Genomic DNA, 17,314 nt, shown 5'->3' on the forward strand with positions numbered 1-17,314 from the left:
TCCGCGCCCATTCTCCTTCGTATCCCTGCTCTTCTGAACACACTCGCTTTGTCTGCCCCTTCCAGCTGAAGAGCAGGCCCATTTGCAAGACCTTGTCCTGCATCAGCCTTCCTGGGAAACGAAAGCACAGAGCCTGGATCTGGGGATCCAGAATTCTCAAAACACACACTGTCCCCAGGGCTTCAGGTTCATCTGCCTCGGGTGTGGCCTGAGCACGTGACGTAGTGCCTAGTGGTACAGATGTCAATGCCTGGAACCACGTGACAAAGCATTGTCCTGGGCAGCGGGGGACTGTGTTTTCTCAGTGCTTAACCTAAAGCCCAACTTGTCCATTTGTCCCCTAGCTTGTCCCCTTGCCCCACCCCCGGCTTGCCCCTGTAGGCTTGACACGTTATTTCACCATTCTATGTCAATGTCTCTGAAATGAGAACTTCAGTGTGATGTCACCGTGGATGTCATTATTAGATTATGTGAGTAAGTCAATACACATCTACCTTGGTACCTGACTCAAGGGTACTCAATAAATATGCAGAGATTTTAAAACTATGTTTAATTTCAAGACTGTGTTCTAAAAACTAAATGTAAACAAACTTATTTTAGATAAAACTGACATTTCTAGCCCCAACAGTTTTCTATGCCTTGATGAAATTTATTTTTCTATAACTTCTAAGACAGAAAGAGAATTAAGGTAAATTTATTTAAGTCTAACTTTCTCTTTTAAATATAGACCTGCTTCTCCCACCTCCCCAAAAGTGTTCAATCTAACTTAACTTACAGAAAACAAAATATTTAAAGTTTTCTTGTTCATTAATTTGTCCTATATCTCATTAAGTCTTTATAAATAACTTCTTGTCACAATATTTTACTAAAGATTTATGCAGATACATTGTAAATTATAATACATCAATATCTGTAACTTCCCTAAAGCATTTAATAAATGAGAACCTTGGGATAATACAATTTGAGACATATTATAAACCATTAATTTTAATCTGAGAACTAAATATGTTATGTAATCCATTCTGGAAAAACAAATAACTCTAAATTCATTTTTTAAAAAGCTTTTAGACTTGATTTTTATTTATTTGACTAAATCCGATTGGGTTTTGTTTTCCGTAGTAATATGTATTTCTAGTTCTGTATTGTCATTAACAACTTAACTAAGTAATGGAACCACTGAAAAGCACATGAGGTATATGTTGTCACATTTCCTTAAATCGCAGCTAGGACTAGAAGAAATCTCTTAGCAAAGTTCAAAGAACTCAACCTATAAATAAATCCTGATAAACCCTTAAGCGTCCTTAATTGAAGATGTTGCAAGCCTCTGTTTTGTAAATATATAGCGGTGAGTAGGACCAAAATACAAAGGAAAGATTAAGGGAATTGGTGAACTAAGATACAAACCACAACAATGTTATTTGCCAGGCTAAGGAAACATTTGTTTTCTCCTGGCCACAACTGGTTCCCTCCTTTAAAAAATAAAATGACGTGAAAAATATTTCCTTTAGCCCAAATCTATCTCATTGGCTTTCTTTCAAGAGCTAAGGAAGATAAAAAAATAATAATAATTCCGTTGGCTACTCAGCTAACAGCCGTTAGGTTGAATTAGTCAGCTTGCAGCCCTGACTTTTAGAATCCTCTCTTTCTCAGAGCTCGATGGTACGAGGGAGAAAGCACAGACAAGCATTCAAGAGGATGACGAGGGCAGAGATGAACTAAGGGAACAAATGGTACCGAACTCTGACTGTCCTCTCACCTCGAAACTCAACAGCCTCACTCCCAACAACTGTTTAATGGAGTGGGGATGTTTTTAACACCTGTTTCATTTCTTCAAAAGCCCTCTGAAAGGCAGAGAAAAGCCTCTCTTCCTTCATGTTTCTCCACTATACAAGAGTACTTGAGCCTGGGTTCTCCATAAAGAAAAGATGTTCATCTGTGTCATGGTTTTAAGAAATGAAACATCCAAGATTCATGCTCACTTTCCTAGGGCCAGAATCAGATCTGTCAGAGAGAGCCTAATGCTGTTTCTTAATTTGGCAGATGACATCAAGTGACAGTATCATGTGTTAGTGGCAAGGATATTATATATACCCAGAAGAAAAAGAGATCACAACGTGGTAAAGAAAGCAAGAAAATATGCCAAGGAAGACGAGTTTATTTTGTAACCACTCACTCTTGAAGTGAGTAACCTACACTTTGCAGAACAAGATCTCATTCCCTTGAGGAAAAATGAAACATTAATCCCTCTTGATGATACAGTAACTCTGCGACCTCCCAGAGATGCCACATCCCAATGCAGGCACATTGGAGATCTGTCACACAGCAAACCATATACAACATCACAGAGCTATATTTCATTTATTCATAACAACTGAGGTACGAGATTAACACAAATCTTTAAAAGATTCAACAGGTCTTTCAAGTGCACATCCCCACACTGTCACTTCCTCACCCCACACTTGTCATCTTCTAGCCAGAGCCACAAGTGCTAAAATGACCCTAATACCATCTTCACTGCCAATATGAGAACATAAAAGAGATGCGGACCGACATCGGCTAGCATCACCGTCTGGACTCCAGAATAAAACAAGACTTTTATCGCTTAACTCTGATGAAAGGAAAGGCAAGCCTGGAGTGTTGGCACATGTCTGTATTGCCAGCATCCAGTAGGCTACTGTAAGGAGATCCTATCTCAAAAAGGGATGAGGAGAAGAGAAAAGGGAAAGAGGGGGAAAAAATCACCTGAAGGGGATAAAATTGCTAGGCAGTCACATGGCTGTCAGCATTGCACGGCGTCTTAAAACCATGTCAGATAGCTAATACGTTGTTTTCCCTGTGGGTCTTATGCTATATACTTAACTCTGAGGCTATAGCAAAGAAGAAGCCATGTTGAATGTATACACTAAAAAACATGACTGTGTTCCAACAAAAACAACTACATCTCACTGGGCTTGCTTCCAAGCCCCACATTTGAAAGTTTTATTCAATGTACGTTTTAGTCAAGGTTTTAAAATCATTTTTCTGAAATTCTCAATATGGCTTCTAAAGCAACATGGTAATATAAGCTTATGTATTTAATTTCCTGCCCCACTTACATGCCCAGAGAAGCCCAGAAAACGAGGGAGTGCTGATTGCATACTTATACAAGTATTTCCTTCATTGACTAATTCTAGGGGAAGGTGCCTGCTCACTTAGCTGGGGTTGGTTGGAGCTTGGCACATAGAAACTCTGTTTCTGAGGCAGAGAGGGGAGCCACATGAGCTGCTCCCACCCAAGGGATCCAGCTCACTACCACACTGAATCAAAGTTTCCATGATGTGGGAGTAACAACGAATCTGTTGCCCTTCTTCATTCTCAGCTTGAAGAGCTAACCAGCCACCACATGTTTCTACTCAGAATTTATCTTGATTTCTAATATTAAATGAACATTTTATCCTACAAATGGAATTGGAAAGGGGCCATTGTAAAACACTCAACAATCAAAAGAAGGAAAGTTACTTAAAAAAAAATGCCAAGATTTTTTTTTTTGAAATGGGTTTGCTGTGAACTATAGGAAGACACCATTTGAAACCTCTAGCTTGTACTTTTTAATTTCGATATTTAAGAAAAATAGATGAATAAAACTGGGGTGAGGATCCACGAAATGGGAACATTTGAACATGATAAATATTTGAAAATAATGAAATAGCAATCATCACATTTTAGAGAAACTCGGCAGAAACTATCAACATAGTATTAAATACTCCAGAAAGCAGGAAACAAACTAGAAGATTGATAAATTCCCCAAAACAAGAATTGAAGAGACAGAGGAATAGGAAAAAGACCAGGGGGAGCTGTGTGTGCACAGCAGGGGTATTAGAAAGTCTGAAGGGAGCCTTTGAACACCAAAAGAAACAGCAGAGAAAAGAAAAGAGAAAGGATAAATTTCTTCTTGAGCTTGATTAAAACTTCTAAGTAAGGGTTTGGAGAGATGGCTCAGCAGTGAAGAGCACTGACTGCTCTTCTAGAGGTCCTGAGTTCAATTCCCAGCGCCCACATGGTGGCTCATAACCATCTGTAATGAGATCCAATGCCTTCTTCTGGTGTGTCTGAAGACAGCTACAGTGTACTCATATTTATAAAGTTAATAAATCTTTCTAAAAACTTCTTAACAACACAAAAACATTAATCATATTTACATGCTTACAATGGACAGATGTTTGGTACTGTGTCTGAATTTTAAAGTGAAAGAAACACTTCAGAAACATATACAGAAAGAAAAGGTAAGCTCTCTATAACTAAAAACGTAAGCTTGGCACCAGCATTTTATCCCATTATCTATAAAAGGTAGATGATAAAGCGTTGTGTAACAATTTCCTCTGAGGTAAAACATTTCATCTGAGGTAATGAGAAGGAAGCTCATTAAGATGCAAGGTGCTTGGTGGGGGCGGTGAATCATCCTATCCTACAGGGAAGCTCTATTAAACCCAGGAAGTAAACAACTCACATGCTTCAGTAAGTCCCTAAAACTGACTAAATACACTAGACTCCCCCTTCCCCAATCTTATATAAGTTGTAAGGGCTGATGAGAGATGCTCTCCAATAAGCTGAGGTGAGCTTTTCATGATGCAGCTGTCATTGACTCATTTCTCCTCGTAAAAATAACTCCTTTACCTATACTCCTGTAAGTAACCAATAAAATCCATTAATTCACCAAGGTGATATTCATTTATATCCTTAATTTCTTATCAGTTCTTGTTATGAGAGGAGAAGACATTAGTTCATGTCTCTCAGAAACAATACCACCCAGCATACACTTAGAAGAAAGATTGAAAGGGTTCAAGGAAAATTACTGTGACCTTTATCAAGTTTATACATAACAACAGACATACTAGAACTCCTAATATGGATGGCTTGAATTTTTAAAAGGCCCCAAAAGCTGATATGATGATGGCTTGGCCCCAGCTACTATTGTTATTAGAAGTTTAGATGATCATAAGGATCCTGTTCTAGTAAATGGATAGTCCATTGAGGGATTTTCATTGAATGGGCTACTATGGTGAGGACTCAAGTGAAAGAAGCAGGTCACTGGGCGAGTTCTTTTAAAGGGTATACCTTGTCCTTTGCCTTCATGAGAACCATGAGGTATGAAAGGAACCTCCTCTGCCACACAGCCCACACCCATGACACACAGTCCCACAGCTATGACACACAGTCCCACAGCCATGACACACAGTCCCACAGCCATGACACACAGCCCCACAGCCATGACACACAGTCCCACAGCCATGACACACAGTCCCACAGCCATGACACACAGCCCCACAGCCATGACACAAAGTCCCACAGCCATGACACACAGTCCCACAGCCATGACACACAGCCCCACAGCCATGACACACAGTCCCACAGCCATGACACACAGCCCCACAGCCATGGCACACAGTCCCACAGCCATGACACACAGCCCCACAGCCATGACACACAGCCCCACAGCCATGACACACAGCCCCACAGCCATGACACACAGCCCACAACCATGACACACAGTCCCACAGCCATGACCCTCTGCCTCACCTCAGATTCAAAGTGACATAGCCTGCCAACCATGATCTGAAATACCTGAAACTGAACTAAAAATCAGTCCCTACTGATGTAAGTACTTTGCTACAGAAACATAAATTGATAACACAATGCATGAAGATCTCACACTCACACACACACAAACACACACACATACACACACACATACACACTCACAAATATACACATCACACACACACAAACACACACATACACACACACATCACACACACAAACACACACATATTACACACACATACAGATATACACACACATCACACACACATCACACACACATACACACACATACACACACATATCACACACACACACACACACACACACACACAGCCTTTCCAGAACCAATTGTTATATGTTCACTAACGATTTGGAGTCAAAAGAATCCAACTCCAATTGCTGGAGAGAGAACAGGAGCAATGAGTGTGTGAAGAGCTAAGGCTGCAATGATTGTGCTTAATGTTTGACAACAGCAAGGAAAACAAAAGAGCTCTGGGGATAAAAATCTGGCAGATTACCTAAATAAAGATTACTGGTTGATGAAGGCTAGTGTGAGGAAGACTCCATTTCCCGTTTTCTAGGATAAGAAAGTTTATAGTTTCATTCACATTCAAAACAGCGAAATATTGATTTCACAATTGTTTTATTCTAGAATTTAAAGGTAATGATCTTACATTTAAAGGCAATAGTTATTGAAAATCAATGATTGTTAGGGAGGGGAGTTTGTGGCGAGAAGGCTGTGTACCATGTTGTAGACAACAGTGGTTTGGGGCTTTGCCTTCCACATGAGACTGTTTTACACAGTGGGACTGGATCCATTCTGAGCCCAAGTGCTAAGGCTCTGTACCACCATTGCCACCAGTGGTCTAGCACAACCATGCAGCATAGCTTGAAGAAAGAGCTACAGAAGCAACAACAATACCACTTATGGTGCTACTAGGTTACCTCAGGAACATGCAGCACATCAGACTATATATAAAATGCGTCTGTGAGATTGCCTGCACATGAGAGCAATGCACTCAACTGAAACATTTAAAACAGGGAGTATAACATGGCGAGGCAGTACCAGTCAGACATCAGATGGCCTAGACATCCAAGCATGAATTCCTAAGGGCAGGGCTGGAAACATGGTTCAGCAGTTGAGCACATATATTATGCATGCATAAAACCCTGTCTCAGTTCCCAGCACCCACATCAGGAGGCTCACAGTCACCTGTAGCTCCAGTTCCATGGGATCCAACACCCTCTTCTGGACTGTGCAGTCACCTGCATGCACATATACTCAGGTATGCACGCACACACACACACACACACACACACACACACACACACACACACATTTCTTTTGTCTATATGACAGTTTTCATCTGACAGCTCCTCAGTTGACAATACCTAACCTGACATCTCCTCACCTGGCAGTCTCACCTGACATCTCCTCACCTGGCAGTCTCACCTGACATCTCCTCACCTGGCAGTCTCACCTGACATCTCCTCACCTGGCAGCCCCTGCCACTGAATAGCCTGACTGGGTTTAACAACTCTTACAGGACCACCTTCCATGACTCTTACAACTCTTTCATGTCTGCCGTCACTTTCAGCAAGGCTCTGTAGAGTCTTAAGGCCACATTAACCCTTCCTTGTCTACTCTTTCACTCAAATACCATTGTATGAAGTGTCATATGTGACCTGAATGTTAGTGATATTGTTCATTACGGTTAGAATAGAATAAAGAATTTAGGTTTGCCCTCTAAGTTAACTCGAGACTGTTTGGGCAGTTAAAGCCTAAGGAAATGATGGATGGATAGAGCTTCTGAATAACTGTTGGTAAGCCCTGACTGTGGAAGGACATCTCCATTGCTGGCATAACCCACTCAGACAACTTTGGGTTTTTCACACACTGAACTGGCTTTGATGCTCAGCTGTGACAACTCATGTGAATAATGACAGAGCGTCAATCTCACTCAGTTTGTCACGTGTATAAAATAGACATGAATGTCTTAGCAAGCCCTTGTTTGGAAGAGTTACAGAAGTGCCAACTCTGTAACTCAGTGTTCAACACATATGAAATGATCCTGTTAAAGTACTAGGAACAAAGCAAGTTAAACAAGACTCAGACTTAGTAGCAGCCGCCACAGGATCCAGCCTCAGCTCACAGATAACCGTGCAAATAACTGTCAACAGATTTATAGACGTTTAACTTTGTATTAGAAAAAGCAAAGACCCTCACACATTTTTCCAGAAAGATATTTTTAAACACACATCACCAACAGTACAACTTACCAGCAATAATACTTGGATATTAATACAACCAGACACTAAGTTCAGACATCAAAAATACAATGCAAAGACTTCCATCATTCAGACTTAAGGGCAGCAAGTCCAATGCCAATAGATGGATGATTGGGGGACATAAGTGCTCCCATTTAACCTATGCATGCTAGAAGAAAGGTAAGCAGACCAAAGTGTCTAAAGCAAATAGGCAAGAGTGATGATGGATGGACGCCCTAGGAGACAGGGTAGAGTTCACTGGCCTTTGGTGAGTAGAGTACCATGTGTAGGGGAGACGTCCTGTCACTTAGAAAGTCACTCTGACTGCTCTATTTAAAGTAGACTGAAGGACAGAAAGGGTGGAGCCAAACAGATCAAGCAGAAAATTAATGTCATAATTTTAGGAGAAAGGGGAATAGTGTGACTATCTGTGTGGTGTAAGCAATGTGGTAAATATTTGGAGTGACCTGGGAATATTTTGAAGGATTAGATGATTAGAGAGACATCAACTGATTGAAGACAGAAAAAGAAGAGTCAAGAGTGACTTCCCAGGTGACTGGCCAGAGCATGGGGAAAACTCAATCGTGACTGCATCAGGAACAATGTGATGTCTGTGTCTTTTATCCATGAATTCAAGGGAAGTTGGGTGGGGGCTAGTAGCACAGCCTATTCTGGGAGCATTGTCAGGGAAACAAAGCTACACACAACAGTTTACTACTAAGGCTTTTGAGTACGGTTCAGATGGGCTATGGGCTCCTTTTATGTTTGTTTCTAAATTCAGGATTGGGATAGCCTTCCTTAAAATTTTCACTAGCTACCTTGTAGTCATTGCACTGAATGTTGCAATGTCATAGAGCCAATTTAAAACCTGGAAATGCCAAACTATGTTTCATCATGAGATGACATTATATTAAGAAGGTAAACATGAGTAGTCCCAAAGGGACCTCTTAACCTACAAACATATCAGTGTCCTCCTGAAAACTTATATATAAATTCAACAGAAACACAGTCAAAATCCCTATGACATTTTGGGGGAAGACTTTTCAAATTGTTCTGGAGATTGGATGCATATGGATCAAAGCTTATGAAGAAACTTTAAAGGGAACAAGAAAATGGAGATTTGACATCTCAGACATTTGAGTATTTATTTATATGTATCAATTAAAGAGAAGGACAAAAGCAGCAGCTCGCAAGACTGGAAGACATGGTACAGTTAAGAGTTTGGAGCCAGCACTGTCTCCACCCGTGCTCCCTGGAATAGACACAGGTCTCCAGACCCAAATCTCACCCAGAGAGAGCTGGACTCCCAGGAGTGCTGACACACCTAAGATCACAGGCCCACAGGTGCACATGAGGGACAGGCTCCAGACAGACACAGCAAGTCCAACGAAAACCAGAGATAACTAGATGGCTAGGGGAAAGCACAAGAACCTAAGCAACAGAAACCAAGGTTACTTGGCATCATCAGAACTCAGTTCTCACACTACAGCAAGTCCTAGATGCTCCAATACAATGGAAAAGCAAAATTAAGATTTAAAATCACATCTCATGATGATGATAAAGGACTTTAAAAGGACATAAATAACTCCCTTGGTGAAATACAGGAGAACACAGGTAAATAGATAGAATCCCTTAAAGAGGAAACACAAAAATGCCTTAAAGAATTACAGGAAAATGCAACCAAAAAGGTGAAGGAATTGAACCAAACTATCCAGGATCTAAGAATGGAAACAGAAACATAAAGAAGTCACAAAGGGAGACAACCCTGGAGTTAGAAAACCTAGAAAAAATTGCCGGAGTCAATCACCAGCAGAATAAAAGAAATAGAAGAGAGAATCTCAGGTACAGAAGGTACAATGGAAAACATTGACAAAACAGTAAAAGAAAATGCAAAATGCAAAAATCTCCTAACCTGAAGCATCCAGGAAATCCAGGACATAATAAGATCAAACCTAAGGATGATAGGTATAGAAAAGAGCTAAGATTCCCAACTTAAAGGGCCAGTAATATTTTCAACAAAATTATAGAAGAAAACATCCCTGGTGCAAAGAAAGAGCTGCTCATGAACATACAAGAAGCCTAGAGAACTCGAAATAGACTGGACCAGAAAAGAAATTCCACCCTTAACATAATAATCAAAACACCAAATGCACAAAACAAAGAAAGAATAATAAAAGCAGTAAGGAGAAAATGTCAAGTAACAGATAAAGGCAGACCTATCAGACTATGAAAGCCAGAAGATTCTGGGCAGATGTCATACAGGCCCTAAGGGCACACAAATGCCAGCTCAGGCTATTGTATCCAGCAAAACTCTCAATTAACATAGATAGAGAAACCAAGATATTCCATGACAAAACCAAATTTACACAATATCGTTCCACAAATCCAGCCCTACAAAAAATAATAGAAAATTGCAACACAAGGTGGAAAACTATACCATAGAAAGAGCAAGAAAATAATCTTCTTTCAACAAACCCAAAAGAAGACATCCACACAAACGTAATTCCAACTCTAAAAACAAAAATAACAGGAAGCAACAATCATTTTTTCTTAATATCTCTTAAAATCAATGGAGTCAATTCCTTGATAAAAAGACATAGCCCAACGAACTGGAGAGATAAACAGGACCTGGCATTTTGCTACATACAGGAAATGCAGTTCAATGACAAAGACAGACACCATCTCATAGTAAAAGGCTAGAAAAAAATTTCCAAGCAAATGGTCGCAAGAAACAAGCTGGAGTAGTTATTCTAATATTGAGTAAAATCAACTTCATAATCATGAAAGGAAAAATCTATCAAGATGACTCTCAATTCTAAACATCTATGCTTCAAATGCTAGGGCACCCATACTTATAAAAAAACTTTACTACAGCTCAAAGCACACACTGCACATCACACAATAATCGTGAGTGACTTCAACACCCCACATTCATCAATAGGCAGATCATGGAAACAAATTAAACAGAGATACAGTGAAACTAACAGAAGTTATGAACCAAATGGATTTAACAGATATCTATAGAACATTTCATCCTAAAACAAAAGAATAAACCTTCTTCTCAGCACCTCATGGTAACTTCTCTAAAACTGACCATATAATCAGTAACAAAGCAGGCCTCAAGAGATTCAAGAAGATTGGAATAATCCCATGTGTCCTATCAGATCCTAAGATCTTCAATAACAACAAAACCAACAACATTAAGCCCACACACACATGGGAGCTGAACAATGTTCTACTCAATGATAATTTGGTAAAGGAAAAAATAAAGAAAAAATTAAAGAAATCAGAAATTAAAAGGGAGATGTAAGAACAGAAACTGAGGAAATCGAAAAAAATCATCAGATCCTACTACAAAAGACTATACTTAATAGAAATGAAAAATCTGAATGAAATGAACAATTTTCTAACAGATACCAGGCACCAAAGTTAAATCAGGATCAGATAAACCATCTAAACAGTCCCATAAACTCTAAAGAAATAGAGGCAGTCATTAAAAGTCTCCCAACCAAAAAAAAAAAAAAGCCCAGGACACAACAAAACAATCTTTCATTATGATCAAGTAGGCTTCATCCCAGGGATGTAAGGATTGTTCAATATATGAAAATCCATTAACATATTCCACATATAAACAAACTCAAAGAAAAATACTTCATGATCATTTCATTAGATGCTGAGAAAGCATTTGACAAAATTCAATACCCCTTTGTGATAAAAGTCTTGGAACGATCAGGAATTCAGGGCCCATATCTAAACATAGCAAAGCAACATACAGCAAACCAGTAGCCAACATTAACTAAATGAAGAGAAACTTGAAGCAATCCCACTAAAATCATGGACTAGACAAGGCTGCCCACTCTCTCCCTACCTATAGCCAGAGCAAGGAGACAATAAATGGAGGTCAAAGGGATACACATTGGAAAGGAAGAAGTCAAAATATCACTATTTGCAGATGATACGATAGTATACTTAACTGACCCCAAAAGTTCCACCAGAGAACTCCTAAGCCTGACAAACAACTTCAGCACACTTGACTGGATATAAAATTAACTCAAACAAATCTGTAGCCTTCTTCTACTCAGAGGATAAACAGGCTGGGAAAGAAATTATGAAAATGATACAATAGTCACAAATAATATAAATACCTTAGTGTGACTTTAACCAAGCAAGTGGAGTATCTGTATGACAAGAACTTCAAGTCTCTGAAGAAAGAAATCAAAGAAGACCTCAAGAGATAGGAAGATCTCCCATGCGGATGGATTGGCAGGATTAATATAGCAAAATTGGCCATCTTGCTGAAAGTAATCTATAGATTCAATGCAATCCTCATCAAAATTCCAACTCAGTTTGTCATAGAGTTAATAAGAGAGATTTGCAAATTCACTTGGAATAACAAACAAACCAGAATAGTGAAAACTATTCTCAACAATAAAAGAACTTCTGAGGGAATGGCCATCCCTGATCTCAAGCTGTATTACAGAGCAATAGTGGGGAAAAAAAAACTGCATGGTATTGGTACAGAGACAGGCAGGTAGATCAATGGAATAGAATTGAAGACCCAGAAGTGAACCCACACACCTAGGGTCACTTGATTTTTGACAAAGGAGCCAAAACCATCCAATGGAAAAAAGACAGCATTTTCAACAAATGGTGCTGGTTCAGCTGGCAGTCAGCATGTAGAAGGATGCAAATTGAACCATCTTATCGCCTTGTACAAAGCTCAGGTCCAGGTGGATCAAGGACCTCCATATAACACTAGATACACTAAAGAGAAAGTGGGGAAGATCCTTGAACACATGGACACAGGGAATTTTCCTGAACAGAATACCAATGGCTTATGCTCTAAGATGGACAAAAGGGACCTCATAAAACTGCAAAGCTTCTGTAAGGCAAAGGACACTGTCATTAGGACAAAACTGCAACCAACAGATTGGGAAAAGATCTTTACCAGTCCTATATCTGATAAAGGGCTAATATCCAATCTATACAAAGAACTCAAGAGGTTAGACTCCAGAGAATCAAATATCCCTATTAAAATAAAGTACAGAGCTAAACAATTATCAACTGAGGAATATCGAATGGCTAAGAAGCACCCAAAGAAATGTTCAACATCCTTAGGCATCAAGGAAATACAAATCAAAACAACCCTGAAATTCTACTTCACACCAGTCAGAATGGCTAAGTTCATAAACTCAGGTGACAGCAGATGCTGACGAGAATGTAGAGAAGGAGGAACACTCCTCCATTGTTGGTGGGATTACAAGCTGGCACAACCACTCTGGAAATCAGTCTGGTTGTTCATCAGAATATCGGATACAGTACTACCTGAGGACTGGGCTATCCCACTCTTGGCAATCTACCCAAAAGATGCTCCAACAAGGACACATGTCCACCATGTTCATAGCAGCCTTATTTACAATATCCAGAAGCTGAAAAGAACCCAAATGTCCTTCATTGGAGGAATGGATACAGAAAATGTGGTACATTTACACAATGGAATACTACTCAGATATTAAAAACAATGACTTCATGAAATTCATAGGCAAATGGATGGAACTAGAAAATATCATCCTGAGTGAGGTAACTCAGTCACAAAGGAACACACATGGTATGCACTCACTGACAAGTGGATATTAGCCCAAAAGCTCGGAATCCCCAAGATACAAATCACAGGCCACATGGAGCCCAAGAAGTAGGAAGACCAAAGTGTGGATGCTTCAGTCCCTCTTAGAAGGGGGAACAAAATATTCAAGGGAGGAAATACATAGACAAAGTGTGGAGCAGAGACTGAAGGAAAGGCCATCCAGAGACTGTCCTTTCTGAGGATCCATCCCATATACAGACACCAAACCCAGACACTATGGAGAATGCCAAGAAGTACTTGCTGGCAGGAGCCTGATATAGTTGTCTCCTACGAGGCTCTGTCAGAGCCTGACAAACACAGAGGCAGATGCTCACAGCCAACCACTGAACTGAGGGTCCCCAGTACAGGAGTTAGAGAAAAAACTGAAGTAGCTAAAGGGGTTTTCAATACATAGGAAGAACACCCTTGGCTCCAGCTGCAGTTGTAGCAGAGGATGGCCTTGTTGTTCATCAGTGGGAGGAGAGGTCCTTGGTCCTGTGAAGGCTTGATGCCCCATTTTAGGGGAATGCCAGGACAGGGAGGTGCAAGGTAATTAGTGAGTGTAGGGAGGGAGCACCCTCATAGAAGCAGGTGGGGGGATTGAGTAGAGGGTTTCCAGAGGGGAAACCAGGAAAGGGGATACCATTTGAAATGTAAATTAAAAAATATCCAATTTAAAAAATTTGGGGTTGGGGATTTAGCTCAGGGGTAGAGTGCTTGCCTAGGAAGCGCAAGGCCCTGGGTTCGGTCCCCAGCTCCGAAAAAAAGAACCAAAAAAAAAATTTGAAGGCACAGTGGCAAGAGCCTTTAATCCCAGCACTCAGGAGGCAGAGCCAAGTGGATCTCTATGAATCTGAGGTCAGCCTGGATGGCCAGGGCTACAGACAGAGAAACTCTGTCTCAAAAAATATTGATACACAATCAAGGGAGACTCATAATTAAGTGAACAATTAATGTACCAGTAATATATAACATAGACAAGACAGAAGGTGATATGTCCATTTCATATCCTATCAAAACAAATCCTTTAATGAGTCAAAAATTCAAATAGCAAACTAGAAATTTGATGACTCGTGTTAACTGTGAGGTTGAAAAATCAGAAATCGCCTGGGAGACTTGCCTCTGGGCAAGCATGTGGAGGAGGAGTTGACACTAACAACTGAGGTAAGAAGACCCACATCATGTGGGTGGTGGACAGAGAAGGGAACTGAGCAGGAGCAAGTCAGTATCCACCCCTCTCTATTTCCTGGATGTGATGTGACCAGCTACCTTGATCTTCCTGTCAGAAAGAACTGTACCTTGAATGGGAAGCTGAAATAAACCCTTCCTCCCTTAAAGGTTTTTGTCATGGTATTCATGAGATATATACAATTTTCATAGGTCAATAAGAGGAGACAGACGAAGCAAAATAAATGGAGCTCGGGAAATAAATAAGCCAACACCTTAAAGAAAATTGGTATTTATCCTATTATATTAGCAAAAATGAAGTGGTGAGCACCCGGTTTGACAGGGTGCAAATAGATGGGCAGTCCATCTTTCTTCCTTTCATTCATAATGCTCAGAGAGGATCTTTCTTGGAAAAGCTTGGCTGTGTGTTAAACATATTTGAGAATATGTCCCTATCCACTCACTAGAGTTACTTAACTGGGAAGATTCAAACAGATAGAAATTAAAATGGAGGCTACCAAGACCTTGGGCTGAGGGGAGAAAGAAGGAGGGTGGGATTGAGCATACCATCTCTTTGTGATAATGAGAATATTCTGGAACAGAATAAAGATGGTGGTTGTATGACATTATGAATCTACGTGATGTCGCAGAATAGCATACGTAAAAATAGTTAAATGATTTTCTAGATCATACGACTATAAAGTTTATTAAATAATTTCTCATTATTAAACACTTCAGTTCTCTCCTAAAAATGTTGACATGTAAAATAGAACTATAGCAGAAGAATAAATAAAAGCACATTATTTTCACCCAGCATTTTTATCTGTGGTTATTTATCGTATGATCACAATCAGGACTACACGTAAAAAAAAAAAAAAAAAAAAAATTCCTTCCAGGCATTGGAAAAATGGAGAAAAAGAACCCTAGATAACTAAAATTGTGAAAAATATGACAATCATTTAAAAGTATACATATCCTGCAGGGAAAATGTTTTTTAAAAAAAAACAGTATCACGTGACTGGTGCCCACATAGGAATGTACCCAGGCGAGTACGCAGACTGAAGTCTGTGCCTCCTTTTGTGTTCTTTCCCTCCTTTCAATATTATTTTGTTGGTTTTCTTTTTTTTCCTACAGTTCAGCAGGAATATTTTGTTGGTTTTTTTGTTTTTTTGTATTTTTTGTTTGTTTTGTTGTTGTTAGGTGAAGGGTGGGGCTACAAAGGCACTTAATTTTGAAGAAAATATCCTAAACCTTTCCCAGTTATCTTTCCCTCTTCAGAAGCAGCAGTGAGCTTTTATGCCACCCCCAAAGCAGGAAGGAGTGGTGAACAGCAACCAGCAGGAAGCTGTCCTAGGCTACTTACTTACTATGTGGAACCAGCAACACTTTTTCCCCTGGTCTACAACGCCAGAAATTGACTTCTCCTAAGTCATCGCTTAAGGCTTTTGCATCGCACTTCTTAGCTGGCCGCCAGCCGTGATAAAGACATTAGTTTTCTTTTACAAATCAGGAGAACTCTGATCCTGCACAAAGTCGCTGAACAGGAAGGGCAGATAGGACGCATCGACCTAAGTAGAGCCTTCTAAACCTAAATTCAGAACAACAATGCTACTTCACAAAGCACCCGGAGCTGACAGCATGAAAAGGGCCACACTGAAGTCTACGGACGCAGGTCCGGTCCTGAAGGCATTTTGGTTTGATTGTCCCACACAGTAAGTTATAAATCTACAGCAGGAAACTTGAAATCATTAAGGTCACATATTTATTACATCGTATTCAGTTAGGTTAGAAAAATGCGGTATCTGTCATCATGTCATAAAAAAATGTGTTTTCCTCTCAGATCTCTTCGGAAGAAAAGCTCCCAGGATTGATACAGATAGGACTGTTTTCAATCAGTTACAAGGAACAATTCAATTACTACGTGGTTTAGTGCAGTAACTGACTCCAGACTAATTTAATTTCTTTAGGTCTCTAAAGATCAATTGATCTGATTTGTCCCATCCCCAAAGGCTATTTAGGAAAAATTCGGACTTAAATACCTGGAAATGAAATCCAAAACCTTGGCCAGTTTCACACCACTTAGGTCATCTTGCAAACTTTCAGCTAGTCACGTCAGAGTGCTCTTGTGGCCTTAGGACCATCTCCAGCCACTTAGCTTCCCATGCGAGTGAGTGCTCCCAACGTCAGGAGGCTTATTCAATAAATGGAAAATGTGGCCACATGCATTATCAAATCTGCTGTGCTAAAGGGCAGCCAGGCTGGGTACTTCTATCTCATGAGCGTGTGTGCAACCACGGGGCTATTTTTATTCTAAAATCTGTTCTCAAAGTCCATTCGAAGTTGCTCAGACAGAGTCTAAAGGACCAGATGCAAGACTCATCTGAGACGAGAGACTCAGAAACATTTTTTCACGTTAGATTTACAGCGTGCTTTTATAAACGTCACTGTCCACAATTTTCCATCAAGCCTGCTCTCTGAAGCTTACAATAGATGTCCATCCACCAGCCTAAGGTGCGTCCCTGATTTCGCTACCTCTGACCCATTGTCAGACTCTCCAGTAATTAGTCCTTTTTTTAAAAAAACCAAACTCTCTGGCTCCCTACACAGCCTCTACATCTGTCCTTGGATTATACCAACCAAGTGACTCATGCTGTCACTTAGACAGGTTTAAGAAGA

The 17,314-nt window shown here is 40.1% G+C and overlaps 1 protein-coding gene across 4 annotated transcripts in view; it reads right to left on the reverse strand.

The window, feature by feature from the left end:
- The window catches only part of Tbx20 (T-box transcription factor 20), a 58,089-nt gene that overhangs the window by 16,072 nt on the left and 24,703 nt on the right, over positions 1-17,314 (reverse strand). The window contains exon 7 of one of the 4 annotated variants that reach the window (NM_001108132.2): positions 1,785-2,218. The exons of the other annotated variants lie outside the window; for them this stretch is intronic. Within the exon in view, the coding sequence (NP_001101602.1) occupies positions 2,212-2,218 (7 nt within the window). The 3' untranslated portion in view covers positions 1,785-2,211. Of the gene's footprint in view, positions 1-1,784; positions 2,219-17,314 lie in introns of those variants that run through there. 4 annotated transcript variants of the gene reach the window in all.

Source organism: Rattus norvegicus, chromosome 8, assembly GCF_036323735.1.
Source record: "Rattus norvegicus strain BN/NHsdMcwi chromosome 8, GRCr8, whole genome shotgun sequence".
Taxonomy (NCBI): domain Eukaryota; kingdom Metazoa; phylum Chordata; class Mammalia; order Rodentia; family Muridae; genus Rattus; species Rattus norvegicus.